At 44.9% G+C, this 26722-nt stretch overlaps 1 protein-coding gene across 3 annotated transcripts in view; it reads right to left on the bottom strand.

Annotated features, from left to right (window-relative positions):
• Positions 1-3306: 3306 nt before the first annotated feature.
• The window catches only part of MRVI1 (murine retrovirus integration site 1 homolog), a 126008-nt gene continuing 102592 nt past the window's right edge, over positions 3307-26722 (bottom strand). For all 3 annotated transcript variants that reach the window (XM_010829341.1, XM_010829340.1, XM_010829342.1), the window contains exons 17-22: positions 25798-25847; positions 24658-24765; positions 22586-22650; positions 14592-14711; positions 13126-13260; positions 3307-6844 (exon numbers count right to left, since the gene is read on the bottom strand). In XM_010829341.1, coding sequence (XP_010827643.1) covers positions 6601-6844; positions 13126-13260; positions 14592-14711; positions 22586-22650; positions 24658-24765; positions 25798-25847 — 722 coding nt within the window. In that variant the 3' untranslated portion in view covers positions 3307-6600. The remainder of the gene's footprint in view (positions 6845-13125; positions 13261-14591; positions 14712-22585; positions 22651-24657; positions 24766-25797; positions 25848-26722) is intronic.

Below are 26722 nucleotides of genomic sequence, written 5' to 3' on the forward strand. Positions count from 1 at the left end.
TGTGTAGCTGCTGATTTACATAACTGAACATGGATTGTGCTTCTTTTCCTCCTACAATCAGTGGGGGTTTTTTTTTTTTTAATCCCCCAACTGCATATCCTTGTGATCTGTAGGGAAATGAGGCTAAGACTCATGAAAACAAATGATTATTTAAATACCGAGGACAGAATCCTCATGCTCCCTTTCAAGATTTCTTTATCATTTGAAATGTCTACCCCACTATAGGTGATTCCTGCTTCAAAGAAATCAGACACATTGAAGATTCATACAAAACATGACTAGGGTGGCAATTTATAAAATCAGTAATACTTTACAATAGTAATCAACACAGAGGTCCTTTATATAACTTTCTCTTGAATAATTTCTCATATTCTGGTAGGTGAAAATTCAACTCAGACTTCCCCTTTTTGGTTTGATGAATGTGAGATTTTTCTGCACTTGTACGAGCAGTTTGAATGCTCTCTTTTCCCAGCTAGAGTTTCAGTGGTTTGTCTTCCATGGTAATTATGGGATTCTGGCTTGAGAGTAATGCCTTGAGCAAAAGGTTACTAGTTTTCTCCAAAAGGAATGTCATTTTCAGGAACAGTGTATAGGGATGTCCCTGGTGGTTCCAGTGTTTAAGATACCACGCTTCCAAAGCAGGGGATGAGGGTTGGATCTTTGGTTGGGGAATTAAGACCCCGTGTGACTCGAGTGTGGCAAAAAAAAAAAAAAGAGGAGTAGTATATGGGTAACTAGTTCTTTCCTCTACAAATGGTATTGGTCGTGAAGTTAGATATTGGTGTGGAAGATACCAATATGAAAGGAGAATCTGCTCTGCACAGGCATAGAGCACTTCTACGTAAATAGGGTTTGTTTGTGCTCACTCAGTCATGTTGGACTCTTTGCAGCCCCATGGACTGTAGCCTGCCAAGTTCTTCTGTCCATGGAATTTTCCAGGCAGGAATATTGGAATGGGTTGCCATGCCTCCTCCAGGGCATCTTCCTGACCCAGGGATCCAACCAGTATCTCTTGGATCTCCTGCATTGACTGGTGGATTCTTTACCACTAGCGCCACCTGAGAAGCCCAGAGACCAGGAGACTTACCTTAATACACCTTAAATAGCTGTAGTTTAGACCTCATTACTTGGGTGAGCACAAGACCTAGGCTACAGGGACCTCAGAAACATAAACGACTCTATCACCATGGAGCCAGGGAGACAGGAAAACAGGAACTGTGTCCTCTTCATCATTATGCTTAAAGCTAGCATCACACCTGAAAGAGAGTTAGCCTTCAAGCTTTTGATAAAGTATTACAAAGAGGAAGAAGGAAGGAAGACAGGAAAGGAAAAGAGAATTACGAAAGGATCTCCCTATTCAAGGTCAACTGCATTATGCAAAATAACAGGAGTGACGTCTCACATTCAAGAGTTCCAGGGAGTGAGGTGTAGGGGACATCTTGAGGGGAGACACTTTAGACGTTCTGTCAACCACAGTTCCCTACCTTCATTTAGATCCTGATTCTGCTTCCTAGGAGAAAAGCCCACATCCCATGTCTACTGTTCTCTGTAGCTCTTCATTGGATAGAATCTTCCTTGGCCACATTTGTAGTGGGAATTACAAATTCCCCCAAGGCTTCTTGGGGGTAGCACAGCTTGTAGAGTCTGCTTTCTGCTGAAGTAAGCTCAGGATGCCGAAAGTTGTTTTCTAACTTAACAATCGAAGGAGTTTTTAGTCGTGGCTTGTATCTCTTTGTAAATGCTGCTGCTGCTGCTGCTGCTAAGTCGCTTCAGTCATGTCCGACTCTGTGCGACCCCAGAGATGGCAGCCCACCAGGCTCTGCCGTCCCTGGGATTCTCCAGGCAAGAACACTGGAGTGGGTTGCCATTTCCTTCTCCAATGCATGAAAGTGAAAAGTGAAAGTGAAGTCGCTCAGTCGTGTCCGACTCTTCGTGACCCCATGGACTGAAGCCTACCAGGCTCCTCCATCCATGGGATTTTCCAGGCAAGAGTACTGGAGTGGGGTACCATTGTAAATACTACTCTTTCCCAAACTTAGGATTCTGGTCTAGTTGCTTCCATTTGATTTCACGTGCTAGTAATCATACCCCAAATTATAAATATATAATATATTTATATATATTATAATATATAAAATATATAAATATATAAAATATCAGCCCCATGCCCCTCTCTCTAATTTAGTGGTGGCTATTGAGTTCATTTGAAACCACAGATGGAAGGACCATATCCTGACTCTGAACTTTACCATAGGGCTGGTCTGATCTGAATTCAACTAACAATTTTACTTGTTCTTTTTCACTCAAAGCTCTTTTCAGTCTAATTGGGCTTTAAAGCAGTCTGGTTTTCTAACCCTTCAGTCTAGGAACTCTGTATCCTTTTCCCTTTCTGTTTCAATTTATCCACTTCTTTCCCAAGTACTTCTTTTTCTTGCAATCTCTCAAAAGTTAGACAAAAAGAGTTCACATACTTCAATACTCTGATTTTTTTCAGCCGCTTCTCCTAGAGCTATAGGTTGTCCATGGACTGTTTTTTAAGTTATCATGGGTAAGACTTTACCTATTATTTTTGTTTTATTCACAGCACAGGTCACCATATTTCCAGTCCGTGATATCAGTGTTCTGGTTTCCTGCCACTTGACCGCGAAGTCCGTGTCTCCTATTTTGAAAATTTGTTCTTGAAGTTCCCTATTACTGCTTCTGTATATGTTAGTCAGGGTAGGCTAACTGCTATAATAAACATTCCTGAATTTCTGTGGCTTAATATGCTAACATCTTATTTCTTGCTTATGTCGGTTGAATTCTGGGAACGCCCACAAGAAGACTCAGCTTCTACTGAGTGGGGCCAGCAACTTCTTGGACGTCACGTTCTGAACGGAATGCCCTGAATCTGGCAGGCAGAAAGGGGACTACAGGGAATGCAAGGTACTAGGCAGGAGAGTCTGTTTAGGAAACTGGATCTGGAAGGTTCACATTCGCCTGCCCCTTGCTGCAAGAAAAGACAAAAAAAAAGATTGTCTAACTGTAGAAATCAGATTGGTGAAAATGTAGCAGTCTCTATCACAGAAAAATGTATCAAAAAAAAAAAAACACAACAACACACACACACACAGACCAGGAAGATATGGGAAACTAGGGTCAGGAATGAGGATGAGAAGCAGAGGAATTGATGGAGCCCCTGGAAGGGATCTGGTAACCCAGGGCCTGGGGGCCTGGGAGGCACTGTCACCCAGGGTAGATTCTAGTTCAGGGTTGGGCAAGGTTCTGACTCAGCTCCACAAAATTAGGAGGCATTTGGCTGCTGCCAAAGGTTTGGAAATGTGCTTTTATTTTCAAACTCAGGTACGTGACACTCTATAGTTCAATGCTAGCACACCTGTGTGAGGTTTAACAACATTAGGAACTGCCAGCCAGTGATACATAAACCCCGCATCTCCCTCTCCTCTTACTCCGCCAGGCTGTATATGGGAGTGACACAGAAAGTGAAGGTCCTCTAGGAGGGGACATCGCGGCACCAACAGAGTCCTAGGGCCAAGCAGAAATGTCAGACCTCAGAGGCATGGTGAAGGAAGGGAACTTTTATTTCTGATCAATATCACTCACTGTTGGACATACAGGGCCTGTTTCTCTCCATTTCACTGCTGCTTTGGCAACAGTTCCAATTGCATTAGGTCCATCTTCGCTTTTAAGAAATACCGAGGAGTCCTGTTTCAGGAATGCCCTTGGTAATGCGATTACTCGTTTGCTCCTTCTGATCACTTCTTGTCCTTGACTTCCCTTACTCATAGAGTCGTTTGGCTGAGGGCCTGGTCTAGAAGCATTCTTGCAGGCCTTTCCATGAAGCAGCTGGAGGCTCAAGAGCTCACGGCAGGTCCTCTCCTGGCCTTTGTCTCCACTGGAAACAAAGGTGGGAACCCTGTGGCCAAGGGGGCAATGGGTCAGCTCGGCCCAGTCCTTCTTCGGGGCAGGCTGAGACTGGCCAGCCCAGAGTCCTGCTCACAGCCACACTCTCCAGAGCTCTGTTTACATCCTGCCTTTGGCTCTGAGGGCCTAAAGCTCCTTCGGTGTGTCTGTTCCCCCTTGAAGAGGTAGGGCAAACCATCCATCAGTGAATCCAATGTCCGTCTGCCTTGATCTGCGCCTCTTTACCTTAATGGCACATCCTTGGTCAACCCTGGCTTGGACTTCTCTCACAGTGGTTTTCTCGCCACTGAAAAGGGTGCCCCCTCCCCACCTCAAAAAAAAAAAAAAAAAAAGCTGTTTTACCGAGGGGTCCTGATCTAGGTCGGTCTTTCTGAAAGAAGTGATTGCTTCAAGCCCAACCCTTTAGTTTGGAAATGATGTTAGGTCACAGAGTAGATTGAAAAAATACTAGAATAAGTTGAGGCTAATAAAGATGTGATTTCTCTCATTCACCATTTGAGATGGTGGTGGTGAGGATGCTGGTGCTGGGAAGTATCCAAAACGTCAGCTGTTCCCAGACTGCTCTCCACCACCTTGCACACTCATTCTTCTGACCAACATTAAATGACACACTCCCAAGCATCAGCCACCATGCTAGGCACTTACCCAGAGAATGGGTAAGACATGGTTCTTGTCTTTGAGGATAAACGCTTGGAAAGACAGACACATAAATAAGTTATTAATATTATGATACACTATAGTAATGCTCATTAGTAGTAGTAATGAAAATGTTTTAAAAGTGCTGAAAAGCACAGAGAAGGGTATGACCTATTAATGTGGTCTGGTGTGGAGTTGGAGGGAGGCCATGAAAGCTGCATGGAGCGGGTGATTTTTGTACTTGGTCCTGAAGACTGACCAGAAGAAAAGAGGAGCACGGCAGAAGAAAAACGAGCATGAGAAAACAGTCTAGTTTGGGAACCAGAAATGACTTGGAGTGGCTGAAGGGCTACCTAGGGGTGTGGGGCTGAAACAGAACATGACTAGATAGAAGACCTTTGGAAAAGGCAATTTAGTGCAGGGTTAAGAGCATAGCCTCTGGGACCAGCCTGGCTGGGTTTAACTTCCAACCCCATGGGTATCCTTGGCAAGTTACTTGTGTTTTTGTGCTTCAGTTTCCTTATGTGAAAATGGGAAGAGCCATAGCTTTTTTCTTTTTCGTGAGGACACAGTGAATGAATCCTTATATAATACCAGTGTTTGGCCCATAGTAAGTTCTACATAGGGTCAGCAACAAAAACAAATGACAACAGCAAAACAAAAGCAAAGACACCACCATAAAAGCCACACAGAAACCAGCACTCCCCAGATCTGATTCGGCAAGAAGGCAGGCAGTGGCTATCCAGGTGGAGCAGGAAGTCAAGCTGCAGGTGGGATTTGCTCTGTTTTCTGCTAAATAATGGGAAAGCTCCAAGACCTACACTTGTGTTGGGAATCCCACCGAAACTGGAGCCTTGTGGCAGAGATGCACACTTGCACGTGGGCACAGGAAAGTTGAAGCACACCATGTTTCTTCCCTTCCCAGAGAGAACAAAGTGGGGACAGACCATGCTGTAAGCATGCATGTGCGCTCAGCTGTGTCTGACCCTCTGTGACCCCATGGACTATAGCCTGTGAGGCTCCTTTGTCCATGGGATTTTTCAGGCAAGAATACTGGAGTGGGTTGCCATTTCCTCCTCCAGGGCATCTTCCCAACCCAGGGATCGAACCTGTGTCTCCTGCATTGACAGGTGGATTCTTTACCACTGAGTCACCTGGGAAGCCCCCACCATGCTGTATAGCAGCTTAGAATTAACACTGGAAATGGAGACCAGCAAGTTCACCATGCAAGTCATGAGTTTTCAGTGTTTCTCAAACATCGTAAACCCATGTGGAGAGCTCACTGAACAGGTAAGTGCCTGGTGACTGCCCCACACGTGAAAATCTGTGGGTTGGCTTTATGCACAACACACACCCAGAGCACACATTTGGAGGACAGTTGACTTCATGCACGTGTGTGCTGTGTGTGTGTGTGTGTGTGTGTGTGTGTTGTATGTGTACAGAGGCATATGTATTAATTTACATCTTCCCATTTCATTTCAAGCACTGAGCTAAAATCAGCCTAAATATTTTTCTGAGAAATCTTTCCATCTTCTGTAAAAAAAACTCTGATTGCAATGAGGAGGAGGGGAGGCTGAAGGAGAGTCAATAAGAATGAGATGTGAAATGGGAAGATACTCATGTTGCTATTCCAAATTCCAGGTCTGATCCTCAGGGCAGAGTTAGCCCTTAGGCACAATTGTTCCTGATTTCCAATCGATTGTAGAGAGGAAAACCAAGGAGAGTGGGCTTTTCATGTTTGCCTGTGAGGAAGGTATTTTGTTTCTCCCCAGCCATCTGAACTGGCACAGCCACCTTCCCTCCTCTTCAAGTCCCCTGGTGACGGCTACTTCCTTGTCCACTGATGCTTTCTGTTGATCCTCCAGGAACATCAGCTATTGTGTGTGAATAGCTCCCGCAGGGGTGCCAAGTGGAAAGAACCCCTGCTTGTTCCCCTGACGGCAGCAGTGGCATGCCCATGCCCACGCCTGACGCGTCACGCTTGAGGAGAGGGCGACAGGCTGTGCACTGGAGCAGGGCACTGCCTGAGCGTTGGGTTTTCTACTGCTCTGTAGGCTGCTCATGCTGGAGTCCTGAGCTCCACCAGGAGTCCCGTTGGGCTGCCGAGCACGTGGATTTCCCAAGGGACCCGTCGGCCTGCTCTACGCAAGAGTTATGGGAACCGTAGAGCCCCAGCACGACAGTCAAGACCAGCATCGCCGCGGCCATCATCCAGATGACTTGCCAATGCTGACACAGTTTGGGATACATGACTTGTAAGAAATGAACCAGTTCTTCAAGTTTGCTGTCAAATGAAAAAAACAGGTGGAGGGTTTAGTATATTGGACACATATAAGATGCCCCGACCCATACTTCTGCCTGGAATACTTTTCAAGTTGTCTTGAGCCATGGTTCTCAAACTCAGCTGTGCAGAATTGCTTAGCAGTAATTATTCAAAATACCCCAGGACTACAGACTAAGAATCTTCAAAGGTATGGTCCAAGAGTCTACAGTTTAAAACATTCCCCAGGTGATTCTAACAGTCTATAACCTTTATATTAGGAGTGACTGGGTTAGACCACTCTATTTGTGTGATCATTCAGCCTCTGACACATGCCCTCATCTATTCATGAGACAGTCATTGACATCTGAACTCCCCTAAGGCCCGAGATCCAGGCTGGCTGACCCAGACTCCCATGCATCCACGCAGGCCCAGCATCTTGTCTGTATTTAGTGTCACTAATGTAGAGATCAGCTCCATGTTATAACCTGTCCCCTGCCTCCATGTTCAGAGGCATAATTTGTTGTGCTCAGCTCCACATATGACCATGTCCAGAGTGGAAGGACTGTGATAAATTCCTAGAAGACTCCTGAATAATAAATGAAGACGTTGAATAATAAATGACATGGAACCAGTAACCTCAAGAGCTCACTTCAAACCATCCCAGGGGATTCCAGAGAACTCCTAGCCTCCGGCAACCTCAGGGTGACTTATTCAAGTATTTTCTCAGTCCTAGTAATCTTCCTTCCCAGTGAAATAGGTAGCCAACAGGAATTTGCTGTATGGCTCAGGAAACTCAAATGGGGACTCTGTATCAACCTAGAGGGGTGGGATGGGGAGGGAGATAGGAGGGGATATATGTATACCTGTGGCTGATTCATGCTGAGGTTTGACAGAAAACAACAAAATTCTGTAAAGCAATTATCCTTCAATTAAAATATATATTTATATATAAATATAAAATAAATCTTCCGTCCCAAATATCTCTTCCTCCACTTTGTCTGGTCTCTCCACACTTTTCTCTCCTCTCTCATTGCCATTCATTCCCTCACCTCTGCTTTTTGCCTGTGTCCCCCCCGCATCCTTGGCTTCCCAGGTGGCTCAGATGGTAAAGCGTCTGCCTGCAATGTGGGAGACCCAGGTTCGATCCCTGGGTTGGAAAGCTCCCCTGGAGAAGGAAATGGCAATCCACTCTAGTACTCTTGCCTGGAAAATTCCATGGGTGGAGGAGCCTGGTAGGCTACAGTCCATTGGGTTGGAAAGAGTCAGACATGACTGAGTGATTGAACTGAAAAGACATTTGGTCAGATGGCCCACTTGTAAGAGTCCATTCTTGAAGCTATCTGGACACACTCATTAAGCTGGAATTTCTTCCCAGCCCCCCTTTCTTCCCACCTCCCCAACCTTTCCTTTTTCTTCTCTTCCTGACTGCCTTTCAACTTTTCCACTCTTTTTTTGTGGCACAGTGAAAAGATGGTTGGATGGCATCACTGACTCGATGGACCTGAGTTTGAGCAAGCCCTGGGAGTTGGTGATGGACAGGGAAACCCGGCGTGCTGCAGTCTATGGGGTCGCAAAGAGTTGGACACGACTGAATGACTGAACTGAAAAGACATTTGGTCAGATGGCCCACTTGGAAGAGTCCATTCTTAAAGCTCTCTGGAGAAGCCCTGGACACACTCATTAAGCTGGAATTTCTTCCTGTTTCTAATCCCAGATTGATCAATCAATCCATCTAAAACTGAGAATACTGAACATCACCAAATGGAGGAGGTGAGAAGAGACAGGAGGGCCTTCTCCAGATCCTGAAGCTCACATAGACCCTGAAATATGCAGGCCACTTGCTGAGAAGTAGACAGCTCTAGTTGCCTTACAATGGGTAGAAAGATTAAACAAATACCCTCTGTACAGAGGGATCAGATGCTCAGAGTACCTGCCTTGGATGTTAAAGCATTGGTTGATTTCTTTTCCACATGGGAAACCACTGATAATTGTTTCAGAAGTAGTTAAGCAAAGCAAAACAGTGAGCACATGAGCCAAGGTGGAAAATCATTGGCTACTTTCATAACTGTAGGGGAGAGAGAATTTGGAAATGGAAGCTTGTTTTCTTTTGGCACCGTTTTGATTCTTTAACTTCTATTTAGATACAGTTGGATGCTATGGCACAGTCTTTCTTCTGGGCTGTGTTTTTCTGGGCCCCAAAACAAGCTGCTGGAGCTGGAAGAATCCCACTCTCACTTCATCCCTTAGAGGGATTGGGAAGGAAGAGGGTAAGATAGGCTTCATGACCCTCAGCTGGTTACCTATTTAAAGTCTATAAAAATGATTAGAAATAGAATTATTGATTAGAAATAGAATTCCTTTGGAAATCAATTTTTGGTTGCTCTGAGTTCTACCTACTCCTCCATTGGGAGGAGTGAGGTTGCTCCCCCGTCACCTGGGCTAGGAGATGCTGCGTGGGGAGCTCAATACCTCGCAGTTTGGGCACATGATGAGTGGGCTGGTGTGTGACTCCCACCTGAGGGATCTGAAGAATGAGAATCTTGCTGAACTACTTGATGCCATCAGAACACGGGGCCATGAGACCGAGAACCATCCTCCCACCGCTAGTGGGCCAGAGATGCGTATTTCATTTTAACTGGGTATAGGCAGGAGAGGGAGAGCTGGCACCCGATGTCATAGACCTGGAAACACTACCAAGAAGCTGAGTACAGAAGCTACACTTTCAGCTGCCCAAGGACTGAGAGATTATAAGTAGCCAGCCAGAAGACCTGCATTTGACCTCACCAAGGGAATTTCAGTTGAGAGATCCTCAGTAATGGTGTGTGTGTGTGGGAGGGGGGCAGTGGTGTGGGGTTCTCTGAAGGTTCCATAAAACACCACACTGAACAAAATCAGAAAGTCAGGGGACTTCCCTCGTCCGGTGGCTAAGATCCTGAGCTCCCGATGCAGGGGGCCCGGGTTCAATTGCTGGTCAGGGAAATAGATCCCACATGCCACAACTAAGACCTGGCACAACCAAATAAATTAGTAAGCTAAGCTAAGTCACTTCAGTCGTGTCCGACTCTGTGCGACCCCATAGACAGCAGCCCACCAGGTTCCCCCGTCCCTGGGATTCTCCAGGCAAGAACACTGGAGTGGGGTGCCATTTCCTTCTCCAATGCATGAAAGTGAAAAGTGAAAGTGAAGTCGCTCATCGTGTCCGACTCTTAGCGACCCCGTGGACTGCAGCCTACCAGGCTCCTCTGTTCATGGGATTTTCCAGGCAAGAGTACTGAAATAGATTAGTAAAAATAAATATTTAAAAAAATCAGCCTTAAATCCCTGCTGAGGCCTTGAGCCTGCTCACAATAAGACCACTGAAGTAATACCTTCCCTACCCTTAATCTCCATCCCCTTGCCCAGCCCTGGAGAGGTCAGGCACTACATTAACTAAGCTCAGTGGAGGGCACGAGTGAGAGAGAGCAAGAAGTCAACTCTGGCCCCACTATTGGCTTCCTTCCTGAAGCAGAGCCAAGCTGACTGGAGGCAGGAAGGGATGGGTAGAAGGTTGAACTTTTTAAGTTCAGGATTTTGACTATTTCAGGGATCTAGCCATTTAAATGACTGAAATGAGGTTATTCTTGGGACTTCAAGTTGATCAGAGGACTTCTATTTTCTGATAGTTATTGGAAAAATAAAGGAGTCTGCCTAATATCATCTTAACCCCATGGAGCAGTTCTGCAGAGACACTGAGAGCCAAGACAACAGTTTTCTGTTGCATCTTATGAGTCTCATTCATTCAGTGCATTACATAAATGTCAGAAGACTAATGTTCTCTGTTTTAATATAGTTAAGATCTTGGGTTGATTCACCCAATAAGTTCATTGAAGCTGATCCTCCAGAAAGTAATATTGAGAACAGATTATATTATTATAATAGAGGAGAGATTCAGTGTTTCAGGTTGAAAGTCTTCAATAAAGGGTTGGCTGCTGGGGTGATTCTAGTGTTTTTCAAATGTACTAAATAGGACATTGGAGAAGGCAATGGCACCCTGCTCCAGTACTCTTGCCTGGAAAATCCCATGGATGGAGGAGTTTGGTAGGCTGCAGTCCATGGGGTCACTAAGAGTCAGACACGACTGAGCGACTTCACTTTCACTTTTTACTTTCATGCATTGGAGAAGGAAATGGCAACCCACTCCAGTGTTCTTGCCTGGAGAATCTCAGGGACGGGGGAGCCTGGTGGGCTGCTATCTATGGGGTCACACAGAGTTGGACACGACTGAAGCGACTTAGCAGCAGCAGCAAATAGGACATGGAACTTTTCACAACTTCAGACCTTGCTTGTTAGTGAGATGCCAAAATTTAGTGGTGGGAATTGTGCTTGAGTAGAGGTGCCTGCAGGCAACTGTGTGTGTTAGGGACTTGGAGATGAATGAATTGTCTGGCATTCGAGACAATGGCTCTTGGGATTGGTCTGGGTTGGGTGACAGGTGAGGAAGGGATCCTGTGACTGTGAGTGGGCAGTTTCTCTGATAGCAGTCTCAGTCGTTATGGAGACGATGATGCCACACTGCTGAGCCTGAACAGGTGAAGCTGCACCATGTGCTAAGGACCCTTCTGAGGCTGTGCTGATGCCTGGTATCCATCCCCCGAGGTCCAGGCATGTTCTTAAGACCAGAAAGTGAATCTGAGAGGGAGCAGGGATTGGGAGAGAGAACAAGGCCTTTCAGGATCAGCAGGACCAAGAGAACACTGTTGGACGATGGATGTGAAGGGCAACCATTGCCATGCACTGCTGACCAAGAGCTGGAGAGAGGGAGAGCTGGACACAGCCTCTCTTCTGCTGGGATTCCACGAATTAGAAGGGAGCCGCCAATGGCCCAAGATCAAACCAGCTAGATAAGGATTCTAGCCCTGTACTTTGTAAACCAGTTTGTTTATATTCCATGTACTCTCTGTGGTCTGTTCCTTTTGTTCTTTCTTGGTGTTTGGAAGTTTTAGAAGGCCCAGCCTGTCTTTTGTTTTGAAGGGAGCCAGTGATGGACAGGGAGGCCTGGCGTGCTGCAATTCATGGGATCGCAAAAAGTCGGACACGACTGAGCGACTGAACTGAACTGAAAGAAAGGGCTGTTGTCAGGCCTGGGCTTGACTGCGTTAAAGGAGAGGAGATAGTGTGGTGGCCAACAAAATGAGAGCAGAGGACCCCCAGGAGGGACAGAAGACCGAGAAAGACAGGACCCAGTCGCTCAGAGCAGGGACTGTGCTTTGATTGTGAACACTGGGCTTCTCTCCCTAGAAGAGGTAGTGCATCCTAGCACACGTTTGTTTCCAGCTGTGAAACACTTTCTCTTCCCATGAACGCTGGAGTTGACTCATGAAGGCTAATGTCTCTTACTCTGGTTGAATCTTCCAACTGGGCTCTGCTGCTTGTTCTTATGTGCTTTGAAGCATATCCATCTCACTTTGAATCTGCATTTTATTACATGTTTCATTGCATGCATATGATTTCCAGAGTCTGCTAGCAATGAGACACAGACAACATACCCTATCCCAAATGAAGCAGCTGATTAGATTAATTGATCATTTTTGACTAAAGTCATCCTGGACTGAAGGTAGCCTGGGAGTCTAAAAGCAGTAACTTTGGTGAAGTGTTCCAAGTTAGCTGTAACTACATTTTAAAAATCCAAAACTCAAGACTTCTAGTTTAAATGTGCTAATAGAGATAATAGGGCCGGATATACAAAATTGGGCCCCTCTGGTAAAACCCAGGATGTCAATTTGTCACTAGATCCATAAGGTACAGGTAGGGCAAGATGCTGGACCTACATTACCTTTATCTACATGTTACATAGATTTTTCATGATTTTGTGGAAAATGCACTTAAAATACAAAATATATTTGGTCACCATGGAAGAAACATTTTGGAGACTCATGTTTGCCACAAAGTTGAGTTGTCCCCTATCTCTACGTGTTCTCTCCACCCCTATCCTCCTCTAGGGCTTGCGGTCAACTCCCTTGACCTTGGATCTCTCATGGGAATGGCTGGGCAGTGAGTTAACTGTGGTCCCTTGCATTTTCTCAGCTCTTAGGAACTCCTGACCCCACCCTTGGCCACCACTGACCCCTAAACCCTGGCAACCCCCTCCTTGTTAACTACTTGGACTCTTTGGGATTCCCTCTGCCTCCTCCTCCAACACGAGTTCCCTCCTGGTTTCTGTTGGCTGCTCACTTGGGCCCTGGACGGCCTTGGACTGGCCCCTCCAGGGATGCTGTGCAGTGAAAAGGACTGAGGCCCAAGTTAGCAACTGTGAGGGCTGCAACCTGCTTCTCTGCTCCTTCTCCTCTTCCTCAGTTTCTGCCGCCTCCTCTGGCTCCTCTGGGCTCTCGCTCTTCTGTTCTTCTTCCTCCTCCCTCAGGCCTTGAAGCTCCTTGGTTTTCTTTAGACCTTCTTGGTATCTGGAAGGCAACAATGAACAACTGAGTCTGGAAAGGCCAGCAGATGCAGAGCATCCTTCCCCGAGTTGCTAGAGGAGGGATTCTGAGCACTTGCTGGGATTCTGCACTCACTTCCTGTGGCTCCACACAATAGGGAAAAGCCACCACATCCCACAGTGGCTCATATCAGGACGGTTTCCCTTCACCCCCGGTCATCCTTCCTGTTTATGTGAAAGTGTGACAAAACAGATGGGCAAAAAATGTGGGTGCAGTCTCCTGGCTAGATTCTTCTCCAACAAACCATTTGGGAGGGCTAAGGACTGCATGTGCTCTCTGTGTGGCCTTGGAACCTTGGCTACTCCCCTGAGAGAAGGAGGGGTTGGCACCCATTGCACAGGTGATGGAACATTCTGAGAAAGTGACAAGAGTACAGCTTGGCCTGGGGAAGGTGGGGCTCATACACAGGCTTGGTGGGAAGCTCTGTGGAAGTGAAACACACACAAGTTCTCTGTAAATGGTCACAAAGGCAATGGAAGCATTCACTCCCCTCCATTCTAAGTACAGAGGATAGGTATGGGTGAAAAGACAGGCTTTTCGAGAGAAATCTTCTGACTTCCTTCTCCCAGTCTTAATATTACCCTGAACATACATTTTGCTCATCTAACAACTGAGTGTTTAAGGCCAGCACAGTTGGGCTGGGGCAAACCCCACTGTGGTTGTAGGAGCCACCACACCAAAGCCCACAGGTTCCATGTCAGAGAGAGGCTGCATCTCCCTCAGGGGCTACAGGGCAAGAAGCTCAGGATGCAGTGCCTGGTCAGAGGTAGTTCTTTACCTGGCTGGGCTGGGGCCCTGCTCAGTATTCTGTCCCATCAGTGACTGACAACAGGCCAAAGGTGCTATTGCAGCTCAACTGGAGAAGGGAGTGGCTAGAAGTTGAGGGGACTCCTGTGGCAAGAAGAAGGGATGACTGAGGCAGTTCTGGGAAGTGGGGCTGCAGCTGCTCCTGGACACTGCTGGCAGCGGCGTGACTGCTCTGGGCATGTGTCAGGAAGTCTCAGGCACCACCAAGAGGAACCCACCCAGGGCCTTTGACTTCCAGATCATTCTGGTGGCTTTATGCCTAAAAAGAGGGCAGTCTGGTTATTATCTAACCACACCCTCTTGCCCCATTTCCTCCTGTCTTTCCTGTGGAACAGTACTGCTCTTTTCTATATAATTCCTTACTCAGGCAAGGAGGTCCTGGGGCCATGAGTTGCTTCCCTAAATCCATTAAGAAACAGGAAAGGTCTGTGGGAAGGTATCTTGTGAGACGTGCCAGGTGACCTTAGGGCTGCTGACAGCTGACTCACCCCTTGTTGTAAGCTTCTTCCTCCATCCTGGCCTTAGCCTCCTGGCTGATCCCCTCCAGGCAGCTCGGAGTTGGCACAGAAGCAGAGGCTTCACAATCTGGGTCGCCATTTGTCTTTCCACTAGTGAGAAGGCAAGGACAGGACATCCTTTCAGGGACAGATAGGGCATCTGAAAACCAAACCATGTCTTTGGCCTGTTCCTGGACAGAAGTGAGGAAGCTCATTCGGGTTGAATCTATTTCAATCTTTCTATCTTGAGATAAGATTCTTTTTTTAAAGGCTCTGGTCCATGAATCCTCCCTAGACCCCCAAACATCCAGTACTGTACCAGCTCCCCTTTTCCCTCCTGCTCTCAAACCCACTTTCATTCTTTTTCCAAGAGATGCTGTGAGTAGACAGCCAGCTATTGGGAGCTCCAGGGTACTAAGAGGAAGAAGACGGGGTGGACCAAATGTTCAGAGTCATCCCATCCCTGCAGTCCGTCTTCTGCTTCATTCATTTAAATATCTACCCAGGATTAAGTCACAGGCACCTTGTAATGTGCTGGGGAGACATTAGAAAACAAAAGAAAAAGTCTTAGCCAACATGGAGCACAGCAGGAGAAAACGCCCACAAAAATCAAGAAAAAATATAAAATTAATTACAAATTGTGATGACTTTTATGAGAGAAATAAACTCTGTGCAATGACAGAAAATAACAAGGGAAGAACCTGCTTAGATTGAATGGCTACAAAAGACCTCTTGGAAATGGAATAGCAGACCTGAAAGATGAGAAGCCAGCACGTCTATGGCAGAGGGAAGATCATCCCAGGTAGAGGACACAGATGTGTGAAGACCTTGAGATACAAAAGATGTGAAGTTTGAGGGACTGAAGAGAGGCAATGAAGTAAGAGTTAACTTCTGGATAAGATATGTTTTTGATGCCTGTGAGGTATCTAGTTGGAGATGCCAAGTTGGTAGTTGTATGTACCATAGTGCTTAAGAGGAGAGCTCTAGACTGGAGATATTCAGAAGATAGCTGGTATTTAATGCCAGAGGAATGGAAAAGAATGTCTGGGGACAAGTATGAGGAAAGATGAGAAGACAACCCAGGACCAAGCCACGTGCATATCCACCCTTAGCTCAGGTAGAGAAGGAGGAACCTGCGGAGGAGCTTAGAAGTAGCAGCCAGAGAGGTAAGAGGAGAATCCGGAGAGTGTGGAGTCCTGGGAGCTGAGAAAGTGTAAGCAGCTCTTTGTGGGAAACCTCCTTCAGCAGGAAGCCCCTTTCCTTGTCACTTTAGCAAAGCTATATTGAAACTAACCATTCATTCATTTATTCATGCCGTACAGCATGTAGGATCTTAGTTCCTTGACCAGGATTCAATCTACTTCACTCCACCCCACCCCATCCCACCCTGTGTTGGAAGCTCAGAGTCTTAACTACTAGTCTGCCAAGAAAGTCCCTGTAACTAATTTTTAAACCAGGCACCACCATGCTCTACTTATCTCTGGCTCAAGCACAACTTGCCTAACTTTTTGGTTCCTCCTATAGATCAAAAAGGTAGAAATGAAGAATAAGTTAACAGATGACCAGATCTATTCCCTAGCTCCCCATTCAGTCATCTCCCAAACAACCATGTGACCAAACTGTGTGAACAATATAACATCTAGAGTCAATGAGACTACATGCAGTGGGGGGATAGTGACCACTCTGACCCGCATCCCAGTGATTAACTGAGATGACTTCCCTCCTTCCGCTTAAAGCTTTCCTGGCCATGCAGGATCTTCGGAGGTGTTTTTGGGGGACAGTGAGTCCATCTTCACAGACTACCAGCATTCCAATGAAAGGAATTTTCCTTTCTACCATTTTACTGATTTTGTAAGCGGCGAGCAATGGGACCCTCTTCCCCCGCCCGCCCCTAACATGGAAAGCGTGTCAAGGAGGGAGCATTGTCTCTCACACACACACTTCTGAGAATCTGACTCAGATGTGTATAGGAAAAGTGACTCTTGGATTGGATACCATGGAGGGCAAGAAGAGCTCTGGTGACACGGCAAGAACCAGATTGGAAAGGGCTGAGTGAAGACTGGGAAGTGAGAAAGGTGAAGATGTGGACACAGGAAACTGACAAGGCCAGGGAGCAGGGGGACTGTGCAGCTGAAGCAGTGGGTCAAAGGACAGAAGCACATGTGAATGTGGATAGAAATGGTTCAGTAGAGGGGATGAGAGAAAAGGGAAGACCAAAGAAATAAATCCTTTGAAAAGGAAAGTAGGGACAGATCTTAGAAAGGTAGAGAAACTTCTCCTTACTCATAACAAAGGCAGGAAGGCAATGGAGATGGTGGGCTGGGAATCTGGCAAAGGAAGACGAGAGGAATCTTCTCTTCCAAGAGCTTAAATTTTAGCTATAAAATGGAAAAACAAGGTCATCTACTAAAAGTGAGAAGTAGGGAGGCTAGGCAATCTTGAGGAGGGTCGAGAAGGCATAAGCATCATGAGGTGGAGGTAAGGGGGACAACTATGCTAGATTAAAGTAGGATAGCTGATGGTGCCAGGAGTCCATTTGAGGTATGAAATCACGAGTTGAAAGGAAAATCCTGATGGCTGTGCTTTCTCTATGTATCCTGCAGCTCACCTAAGGGCCTGGAATTCCAATGGGAGTCTTGTCATGGCGGAGACCACAAACAAGGCAGAACATTGACTACGGCTTTGCAGCCAGGACTCTGAAGCTCACAGCTGCTACCCTCCCTGACATCTCAGCCAGGCTTCATGAGTGAGTCTCCTCATTCTCAGCATCAGTTTCCTTGTCTTAGTTTCCTTCAGGCCTTGTAAAATTTACATTTCATCAGGTTGGAAACCAAAACCCATTGTGAACAAGAAAGAACACTCTAAAAATATCAGCTATTCATAACATTTCTCCTTTTTAAAATCACATTATCCACTCCCTTCTATGTGACCTCTGCCTAACGTACAGTTTCTTATTTTTCCAAATGATTGGGAAAAGAGCAGAAAAACAGAGCTACAGCCAAGGGCAGGGAAAGCCATTCTTGTACAAAATTTGGTGGTGGTGGTTTAGTCACTAAGTTGTGTCTGACTCTTGCGACCCCATGGACTGTAGCCCACCAGGCTCCTCTGTCCATGGGATTCTTCAGGTAAGAATACTGGAGTGGGTTGCCATTTCCTTCTCTAGGGGATCTTCCCAATCCAGGAATCGAACCCAAGTCTCTGCATTGCAGGCAGATTCTTTACTGACTGAGCTACGGGGAAGCCCTTACAAAATATGGTAGGGTGTAAAATGTTTGCAGTTATTTCCTGACCCCTAGACTGAGTCTGTGTGTGTGTTACTTGCTCATTTGTGTCTGACTCTTTGCAATCCCACAGACTGTAGCCCACTAGGCTCCTCTGTCCATAGAATTCTCCAAGCAAGAATACTGGAGTGGGTAGCCATTTGTTTCTCCAGGGGTTCTTTTTGACTCAGGGATTGAACCCAGGTTTCTTTCACTGCAGACAGATTTTTTACCATCTGAGCCACCAGGGAAGCCCCTAGACTGAGCTTATAGTTCCTTAAATATCTTCTCCAACTATCTGGAATCTTCTCCCCATGCACTTCAAAGGCTTGGTTCAAATATATTTTCCTTTGTGAAACTCTTGCTAATGTTTTCCTCTCTCTCATACCCTCTGGTTAAAGTTGATCTCTCCCTCCCTTTATATCCTCAGGAAACCTCTTTTACAGCATAACTCAGAGCTATGGCACTTTCATACACATGCTCTTCCTTCTGTATGACTGTGATTGCAGAGTGTGTTTCGGTTTGAATGATGATTAGCACATGGGAAGTGCCTTTAAGTGTTTGCTGAGCTGTATTGCCTTCACTGTGGCTCATCCCCTGCCGGTTAATCTTACAAAATGGGCAGGTCCTCTACGTAAATGACTCTCTCCTGAGAACTCAGTGTTTGGACTGAGCTGAAGGAATCCCTACGCATGATCGCATGATCGTAAACCTGGAGCTGAGCACAGCCTGTGCCCACCTTGAGATTTCTGGGCCAGACACTCATGGATCTTGGCATCTGTCCCCAGTTCATAATCTTGTGTGCTTTCTTCCTGAGATGACTGATTAGAATGAGGCTCATTGTTCTCTCACGTCCACTGGGTCAAAAATGTTTGCCATTGTGCTTAGCTCTCAGTAATGTGAAGAGATATTTAGTCAAAATGTGTTGTTTGACCTGCAGATATATTAGATTCTATTTTTCCCACGTGGTCAACAGTATTTGAAAGCGACTCCAGTCCTTTCGCATGGACAGATCTTACCTTCTTGGACTCAGCTATGTCTGTAAGCCACCCCCATTACCAGGTTCCCTCAGACAAGTCCAGCCTGGGGGACCTTGGCTACAAGAACTCCCCGAGTCTCCGTTACTCAGTCCCAGGTTCCTGGAGTTCACTAATATGTTGATTGAGGGCTAATCCATTCCAGAAGACTATCAGCAAAGGGGAACTGTTTAACTATATATATTTATGTCATATAAAACCTGTAAGCAATTATCTTGACTGCTTCAAAAATGTAGAAAATGGTTATTTTACAGATTAAAGAGAAAATCGCTCTGTGCTATAGCAATATAATGGCCACTTTTATGAAACCAGCCCTGTGCACCATCCGCATTTATGATGGTGCTGAGCCTTCACTGAATGGCTCTGTGTGAACTTTGCACTCCCATCTACTCCGCCCTCCACTCCATGCCCGGTCACCAAGTTCTTTCACAATAGCTCACAGGAGCTTTTTCAAAAATAGCTCTTAAATCCACTCTCTTCTTGTGTGTCACACTGAATTTCTTCCCATTTGTCCAGTTGGAGTGTCTATTAAGAGGTTAAGTGCATGCGATCTATTATCTACTAGCTGTGTATCCTCAGGTATGTGATGGTTTCTCTGAGTTTCAGTTTCCTCATCTATATTAATAGTATGCCTTCCTCATGGTATTATAAGGATTAAAGGAGATCATTAATGTAAAGCAATTAGAACAGAACTTGGCATAAAGTAAGCATGCAGTAAATAATAAGAGTAATTCTCATTATCTTCAATATTATTCCTTGATTACTCCATACTTTATTGCCTTAGTTCCTGGAATGTTATTAACCTCCTAGTTACCTGGTTAACTATTATAACCTTCAGGTTTCACTTTTAACATAAATTGCTAGAGGAAATGTTTTCTAAGCAACCCCGATTACCAAAACTGGGTGATGTGCTCATTTTCTTGTATGTTGTTTCCTTATAGCCTGTTCTTCCTTCTGATATCACTCATCACACTATATTACAATAGGCTGCTTTCCATCTGTCTTTCCCATTATACTGTGAGCTCCTTGAGTGCATTCCAGGTACCTGGGTCTTGGTCATTAATTGGTGAAGAAATTAAAGACTATGAATAAACAGCTTTTTCAAGTTAAACTGAAACTGTTTCAAGTTAAAATGAAACTGTTCTTGAGCCTTATTCTATTTTAATCTTTAATACTAATTTTAAATATCTCTCTCTCTATTTTTCTCTAAGTCTACAGGTTCCTAGACCCTTGTTGAGTGAAGAACAGGTTTCTATGAAGTCATATGGAAGAACAAGGCTCAGAATTCTTTCAAGTTATTATTGGGAGTGCAGTCTGTGATCAGATATTTGCTTTTGAACTATCCACAGGCAATATGATCTTCTCATCATATTTCTTGTGCTTAGCCAACTTCCCTCCTGCTCAATCACTGTATGCTTAGGGAAATGTGAGATCATTTAAACACAACAATCTAGATAGTAATACATATTAACCAATAATGCATTGTTTCTCTTTAACAGTATGGAAAAGGCAGTTATAAACAATTGTATTTCTGTTAGAATGGAAATTATGAATTCATTTTCACTCACAGATTGTCTCATTGCTGATCCCTTGGCAATCTATTAAATATTTCCAGTTCCATAAATTTAGATCAAAATTACTTCGCATCTTTTAGAAATCCAGAACGGAGAGTTGTTGTTAATCTGAATCTCTCCTCCTTTGAATAGCCCTTCCCCTTTCTGCAGTCATCTTAATAGACTGGTTGTATTCCCAACAGGCAAGTCAACCACAGCATGGGTAATGTATCACAGTGGTCTTTTTGAATAGCCCATAAGAATGAGCAGCACGCAGTTGCTTCGTTAGGGTTTCTTGCTCGACTAGGTTCAGTCCTCACTCTGTCCCTGTCTCTCTTGGTTCTATACCCTTGGAATGGTGCTGTCACCATTGATCCTCATTCATTGCCACTCCTGATTCAGGGCTGCTACCTACTGTCCCCAGTTTCGTACCTCACTTTCTCCTACTTAAGGATAGTTCAGATCCTTGATGATCTCTGCTGCCTCAGATGGAAGCTCTCAGCTGGCCTGAGCATTCATTCTACAGAGTACAGGCCCTGCCCCATCCTGAAAGTCTGCTGGGGAGAAAGGGGATGTAGATCTTCTGCCTTGACTGGCTCTACAGGCTGAGGGTTGAGAATGGAGCCTTGTTAGGGCCCTCTTGGAAAGGGGGTTGGTGTGTCCTAAGGTGGGACTTGGGGGGAGAATTTTAGCATGCTTCTCACTCAGGGCATCAGATGGCTGTTTCTGGAGAGATTTCAGAGACCATGGACTGGACACTATGACTCTAGGGACTTGGCAAGATTCTGTAGGCTCCATTACCTCCACACAGTTGTGAGTCTGTCGACCCTTTACAATGTCCCTGTAGTGATCAAAAAAACAAGGAAACAAACAAAACACCCTACTCAACATGAAGGATCTCTAAGCTTTCTCTGGGTAAGGTGGCAAGGTGAAGAACCGCCCAACCAACTTCAAGATTAATGGACAGAGAATGAATCACTGAGTGATATGTTGGTGGTTGAATATACTGAGAAGTGAGGAAAACAGGCCGAGTCTGGGGTGGGGAGCTGGGAGCTTGCCTGTACTAAAAAAAGGCACACGACACAGACCTTCCTTGCCAGGTCAAGCAAAACTATTCTAACAGCAATGAAAAATGAAGTACTAAAGCTGTCTCAAGGCAAGGAAGAAGGAAGAATAGAGGTGTATGTTCTACCAAATGAAGAAAGACATAAGGGGAAAGTTCTGAGAGGTGGCAGCTGTGATCCAGATGTTTCCAGCAAGTAAATGAAAGAATTGGAAAAGCAAGTTATAAACTTCTCTTGAGTATGTAGAAATAGCCTGCCTTGCTTCGGCTAAGGATGAAAAGAACTGCAAACAGCATAGAGGCCTAGAAAAGTTACATGTAGCAGAAACTGTTTGTTGCCAACCCATTATTCATTCTTCCTATTTCCTAACAGCAACATGATTTTGCCTGGGAATTTACTCTTCTTCATGGATCCAATAGCTCCATGGGAAGCTGATCTCTTCCCATCTCCAGGGTATAGTTTAAAACTATAATGACAATCTCATTGTCAATCACATTGCCTGTGATTGGTTTAGAAAGGGACCATGTTCCAAATCTGCTAACAAGATAAAAAGGAAGACTGAAAGACTGGTTCCTAAGAAATAAACATGGGACAGGATGGTCCCTTTCTTCCTCAAGATGTTGTCATGTCTGGATGAAACACCTGGCATTAGCCATTTGTCACAAATCTGCTGATGAAGTCAACATGCAAAGTGGGCAGAGACAAGGAAACTATAGAGGTTGAGCTGGGGCCCTGCCATACCAGGAAAAGCCTCACCTACTATTTAAATACCTTTGATTTGGGGCTTTCTTGCATCTGTAGCTCAAAGTATCCTAATGAATAAAGAAGGCTTCTGTCCCCTCTGGGCTCTTCTAGGATTGAGGCACACTTGCACTCATCTACAGCATCTTCCTTGTCCAGGAATTTTGCAAACTGGGTCTGAAATCTTTGTGGGTCTCAGAGTACCTTTCATTTCCCCCTAGAACTTAATTTGCCGCCCACCGCATTTTGTGAGTGAGGATGGGAGGAAGGTGAGTTGGAGAACTTTTCCTCTGAGATCCCCAAAGTTAAGAAGAAAATGGACATACTTACTTTTCCAAAAGTGCAGGCAGTGCTGAGGAGACAGGTGGGTTGCCTTTCCCATTGGATGATTCTGACTGAATGGAAAACAGGAGATATTGAATTGAGGATGAGCTAGGAAGGGAGAAGCCAGGGCTGACCAGTCTCTGAATCCTGGGGTAGGGCCTAGGCATTGAATGTTCTAGAAGTATCCTGTGTGATTTTAATGGAGAGCCCTGATTGCCAATCCCTAGTCTAAAGGAATGTATATTTGGAAACTGCATTGTACATTTAGTATAGTTTGGGAAATAGTCTCTGTTAAAACATACATGGGAAATAGATGGGGAAACAGTGGAAACAGTGTCAGAGTTTATTTTTCTGGGCTCCAAAATCACTGCAGATGGTGACTGCAGCCATGAAATTAAAAGACGCTTACTCCTTGGAAGGAAAGTTATGACCAACCTAGACAGCATATTAAAAAGCAGAGACATTACTTTGCCAACAAAGGTCAGTCTAGTCAAAGCTATGGTTTTTCCAGTGGTCATGTATGGATGTGAGAGTTAGACTGTGAAGAAAGCTGAGCACCAAAGAATTGACGCTTTTGAACTGTGGTGTTAGAGAAGACTCTTGAGAGTCCCTTGGACTGCAAGGAGATCCAATCAGTCCATTCTAAAGGAGATCAGTCCTGGGTGTTCATTGGAAGGACTGATGCTGAAGCTGAAACTCCAGTACTTTGGCCACCTCATGTCAAGAGTTGACTCATTGGAAAAGACCCTTATGGTGGGAGGGATTGGGGACAGGAGGAGAAGGGGACAAGAGAGGATGAGATGGCTGGATGGCATCACCGACTCGATGCACATGAGTCTGGGTGAACTCCGGGAGTTGGTATGGACAGGGAGGCCTGGCGTGCTGGGATTCATGGGGTCTCAAAGAGTCAGACACGACTGAGCGACTGAACTGAACTGAAAACATACTAACTGGTACTCCTGAGGCTCCTTTTCAAAAAATTGTTTTCAAATTGCTTTATTTTAGTGAGTGATTTGGGAGCTTATAGTGATCTTGTGGATGATTAAAATGCTCAAGATCAGAAGAAGTGAAAGAAGTTTTAGAGTTATTGCTACCTATTATTAGTACAGTAAAGCTATTTATTGCTTATACAGTCAGATTGGCTCTTTGTAGAATAGTGCTGATCACGAACAGGGCATAGAGAAACAACTGGAGAAATAATTAAAGAGTTTTAAATAGGATTAACCAGATTCACAAAGTTCTGGGAACTGTTTACAGGAACAGTCTTTGTTTAAAAAACATTGAAATGCATTATTTTCTAATTATAAGTAATACAGTTTTACTATAGAAATATAAAAAGGATCAAAAAATTAAAATTACCTGGGTTTTTACCACTGCCTGGAAATGACTATTATTAGTAGTTCCATATATATTCTTTCAGAATATTCTATGTCTACACATAGACAGACAAACCCTTTTTTAAAACTACAAAACAGAGTTACACTGGAAATACTGGGGTTTTGCTTTTTGTTTGTAATAAATTATGGACTTTCTTCATGCCAATAAATAAAAATTTACATTTTAATCATTATATTTAGCAACTGCATAGAAACTCCTTATTGGGCTATTCATAATTTACTTAAATAGATCTCTTATTAATGGAAATTCTGGTTATGTCCAATCTTTCCATGTTGTAAACAATGCAGTAATGAATCAAGGCAGGGTAACACTGGGTTGAAGAACTCAGGCTCTGGGATCAGAGCACCTAGGATTCAAAGCTCAGCTTACTACTTCCTCCACAATGCAACTTTCAGCTGTTTAAACCCACAGTAGAGTGGAGGGTTCTGGTTTAAGCATGAAGAGAGATATACTTTGTAAGGAACACTCTCTGAGTGGCCAGCACCTTGCTCAGGGATACTATGTCTTCTTCTCTGGGCAGTGCAAGACATGGGGCCTGGTCTACGCTGAGGTTTCTCAGCCTATAACCTATAGCACAGAATCTGTGCTTTGAATTGTCCCACTTCTTTGATGCTGCCCCATCCAGGTCACCCCCACAGTTGTGAGCCTGAGGCCTGGGAGGCAAGCATCATGATACTCACCAGGGCTGGTAAGGAGGGAATGGGGGATGAGCTGGGTGACTGGCCCGGCAGGTTCAGGATATTAAACTTGGGCACCACGGCAACGCTGACCCTTCGGCGGGGCATGTTCTGTGGGAAGAGAATGGATCCAAGGTCACAGAGGAAGCACCCAAACTTCAGAAAGGCCTGGGAAATGCCTACTAATTCCTAATGCTGTATTCATTGGATATTCTGGCTTTAAGGTAATGATGGTGGTAGAGGCTGGGGTGGAGAGAGTGGCCAAAATTAACAAATTTTTTTATTAGTGAGGAGTGATTTCTCAACACCTTCTGATTTTTTACAGATTTTTTTTAATGTGAATCATTTCTAAAGTCTTCATTGAATTTGTTACAATATTGATTCAGTTTCATGATTTGGTTTTTTGGCCACGAGGCATGTGGGTTTTTGGCTCCCTGAAAACTGAAAGTGGCTCAGTCGTGTCTGCCTCTTTGTGACCCCATGGACGATATGGTCCATGGAATTCTGCAGGCCAGAATACTGGAATGAGTAGCCTTTCCCGTCTCTAGGGGATCTTCCCAACCCAGGAATCGAACTCAGGTCTCCCGCATTGCGGGCAGATTCTTTACCAGCTGAGCCACAAGGGAAGCCCAAGAACACTGGAGTGGGTAGCCTTTCCCTTCTCCAGGGGATCTTCCCGACCCAGGAATTGAACCAGGGTCTCCTGCATTGTAGGCAGATTCTTTACCAACTGAGCCAGGAGGGAACCATGGATCAAACCCACACGCTCTGCATCGGAAGGTGAAGTTTCCCAACCAATGGACTGCCAGGGAAATCCCAATTCTGATTTTAATCAATCAGATCCTAAAGAAATGGAACAAAAATGACCTCTAGTCATTGTACAGTGTATGAAACCTGACTAGCATAGGAAAACTATCTATGACAATAGCAAAGTGTGTGCATCATTTCATGTTCATTAAAGAGATGGTACAGTCTGGGAAGCCATGAGCAAGAGAAGGTTGGAGGATGAGCTATCAAGTGTGGGAAGCTGCATGAAAGACTCTGTCCAGAGGTTCTCTGGCACCTGTGGATCCAAGAATGAATGATTTCCTGGTAATCTGTAGAAATTTCTTTCTCTCCCCAGTTTTCCTTGAATATGCATACCTTTCCCAGCGAAAGGGACATGGACCGCGCTGTGCGAGGGACTCCATCTTCTGCAGGAGGAGGAAACAGAGGAGAGAAGCTAGATGAGTTTTCAGAGTAGGCTCCAGCAGGAAGATCACAGAAACTGAGTCAAGGTATCTACCGACCAGAACTGACCCTCAAGGGATGCCTCAAGGGCCGAGGTGCCGAGGTCACTGACTTTGACACTTGACCCTTTGAGACAGTCACCTGCAGAGTAGGGTTTCTAGGGGACAGAACCTTCATCCTAACTCCTCTGGACACAATGAGAAGTCTCGGTCTTGCCCCTCTGGTCTCCACATGACACCACTGTACCATCTCTGGATTATGCCCTGGTGAGTGTGTGAGGATTCCTCGTAGCAATACCAGGGTTTACTGGATCATCTTGCTCATTCAAGGTGTGGACAGTCAAGGAAATTATGAGCAAGGAAGGTGTGGTGTCAATAAAAAGTGGAAACTTGACAACAGTAATTTTAATGTCATCTACAAAATAATTTTGAACAAAGGAAACCAGCATACTCAGATTTTCTTCTGCTTAGTACATATATTAAGTGATAAAATTTGTGTTAAATATTTAGCACCACACATGGATAATACTGCCACTAGAAAACACAAGTATGCATAGAGAAAGGCTTTTGACAGCTCAATTCAGTTTGCTTCAGCTTGTATGGCTGTCTATTTCTCACATTCATGTACTTTAGGTGTGTCTCTTGAAAAGCACATAATTAAACACATTTTCTTAATCTAATCTGAGGTTTTCTATTAACCAACAGTTCTAAGCTGTTTATATTTCTTGCAATTGATATATTTCTACCACCTTATTTTGTATTTTCTAATTACCTTGCTTCATAAATCAAATTTATTCTAACTGCCCCCTCCCTAAATTGATTTGGAATTTATATATTTT

The sequence above is a fragment of the Bison bison genome, unplaced genomic scaffold, assembly GCF_000754665.1.
Source record: "Bison bison bison isolate TAMUID 2011002044 unplaced genomic scaffold, Bison_UMD1.0 scf7180017864503, whole genome shotgun sequence".
In the NCBI taxonomy this organism is placed as follows: domain Eukaryota; kingdom Metazoa; phylum Chordata; class Mammalia; order Artiodactyla; family Bovidae; genus Bison; species Bison bison.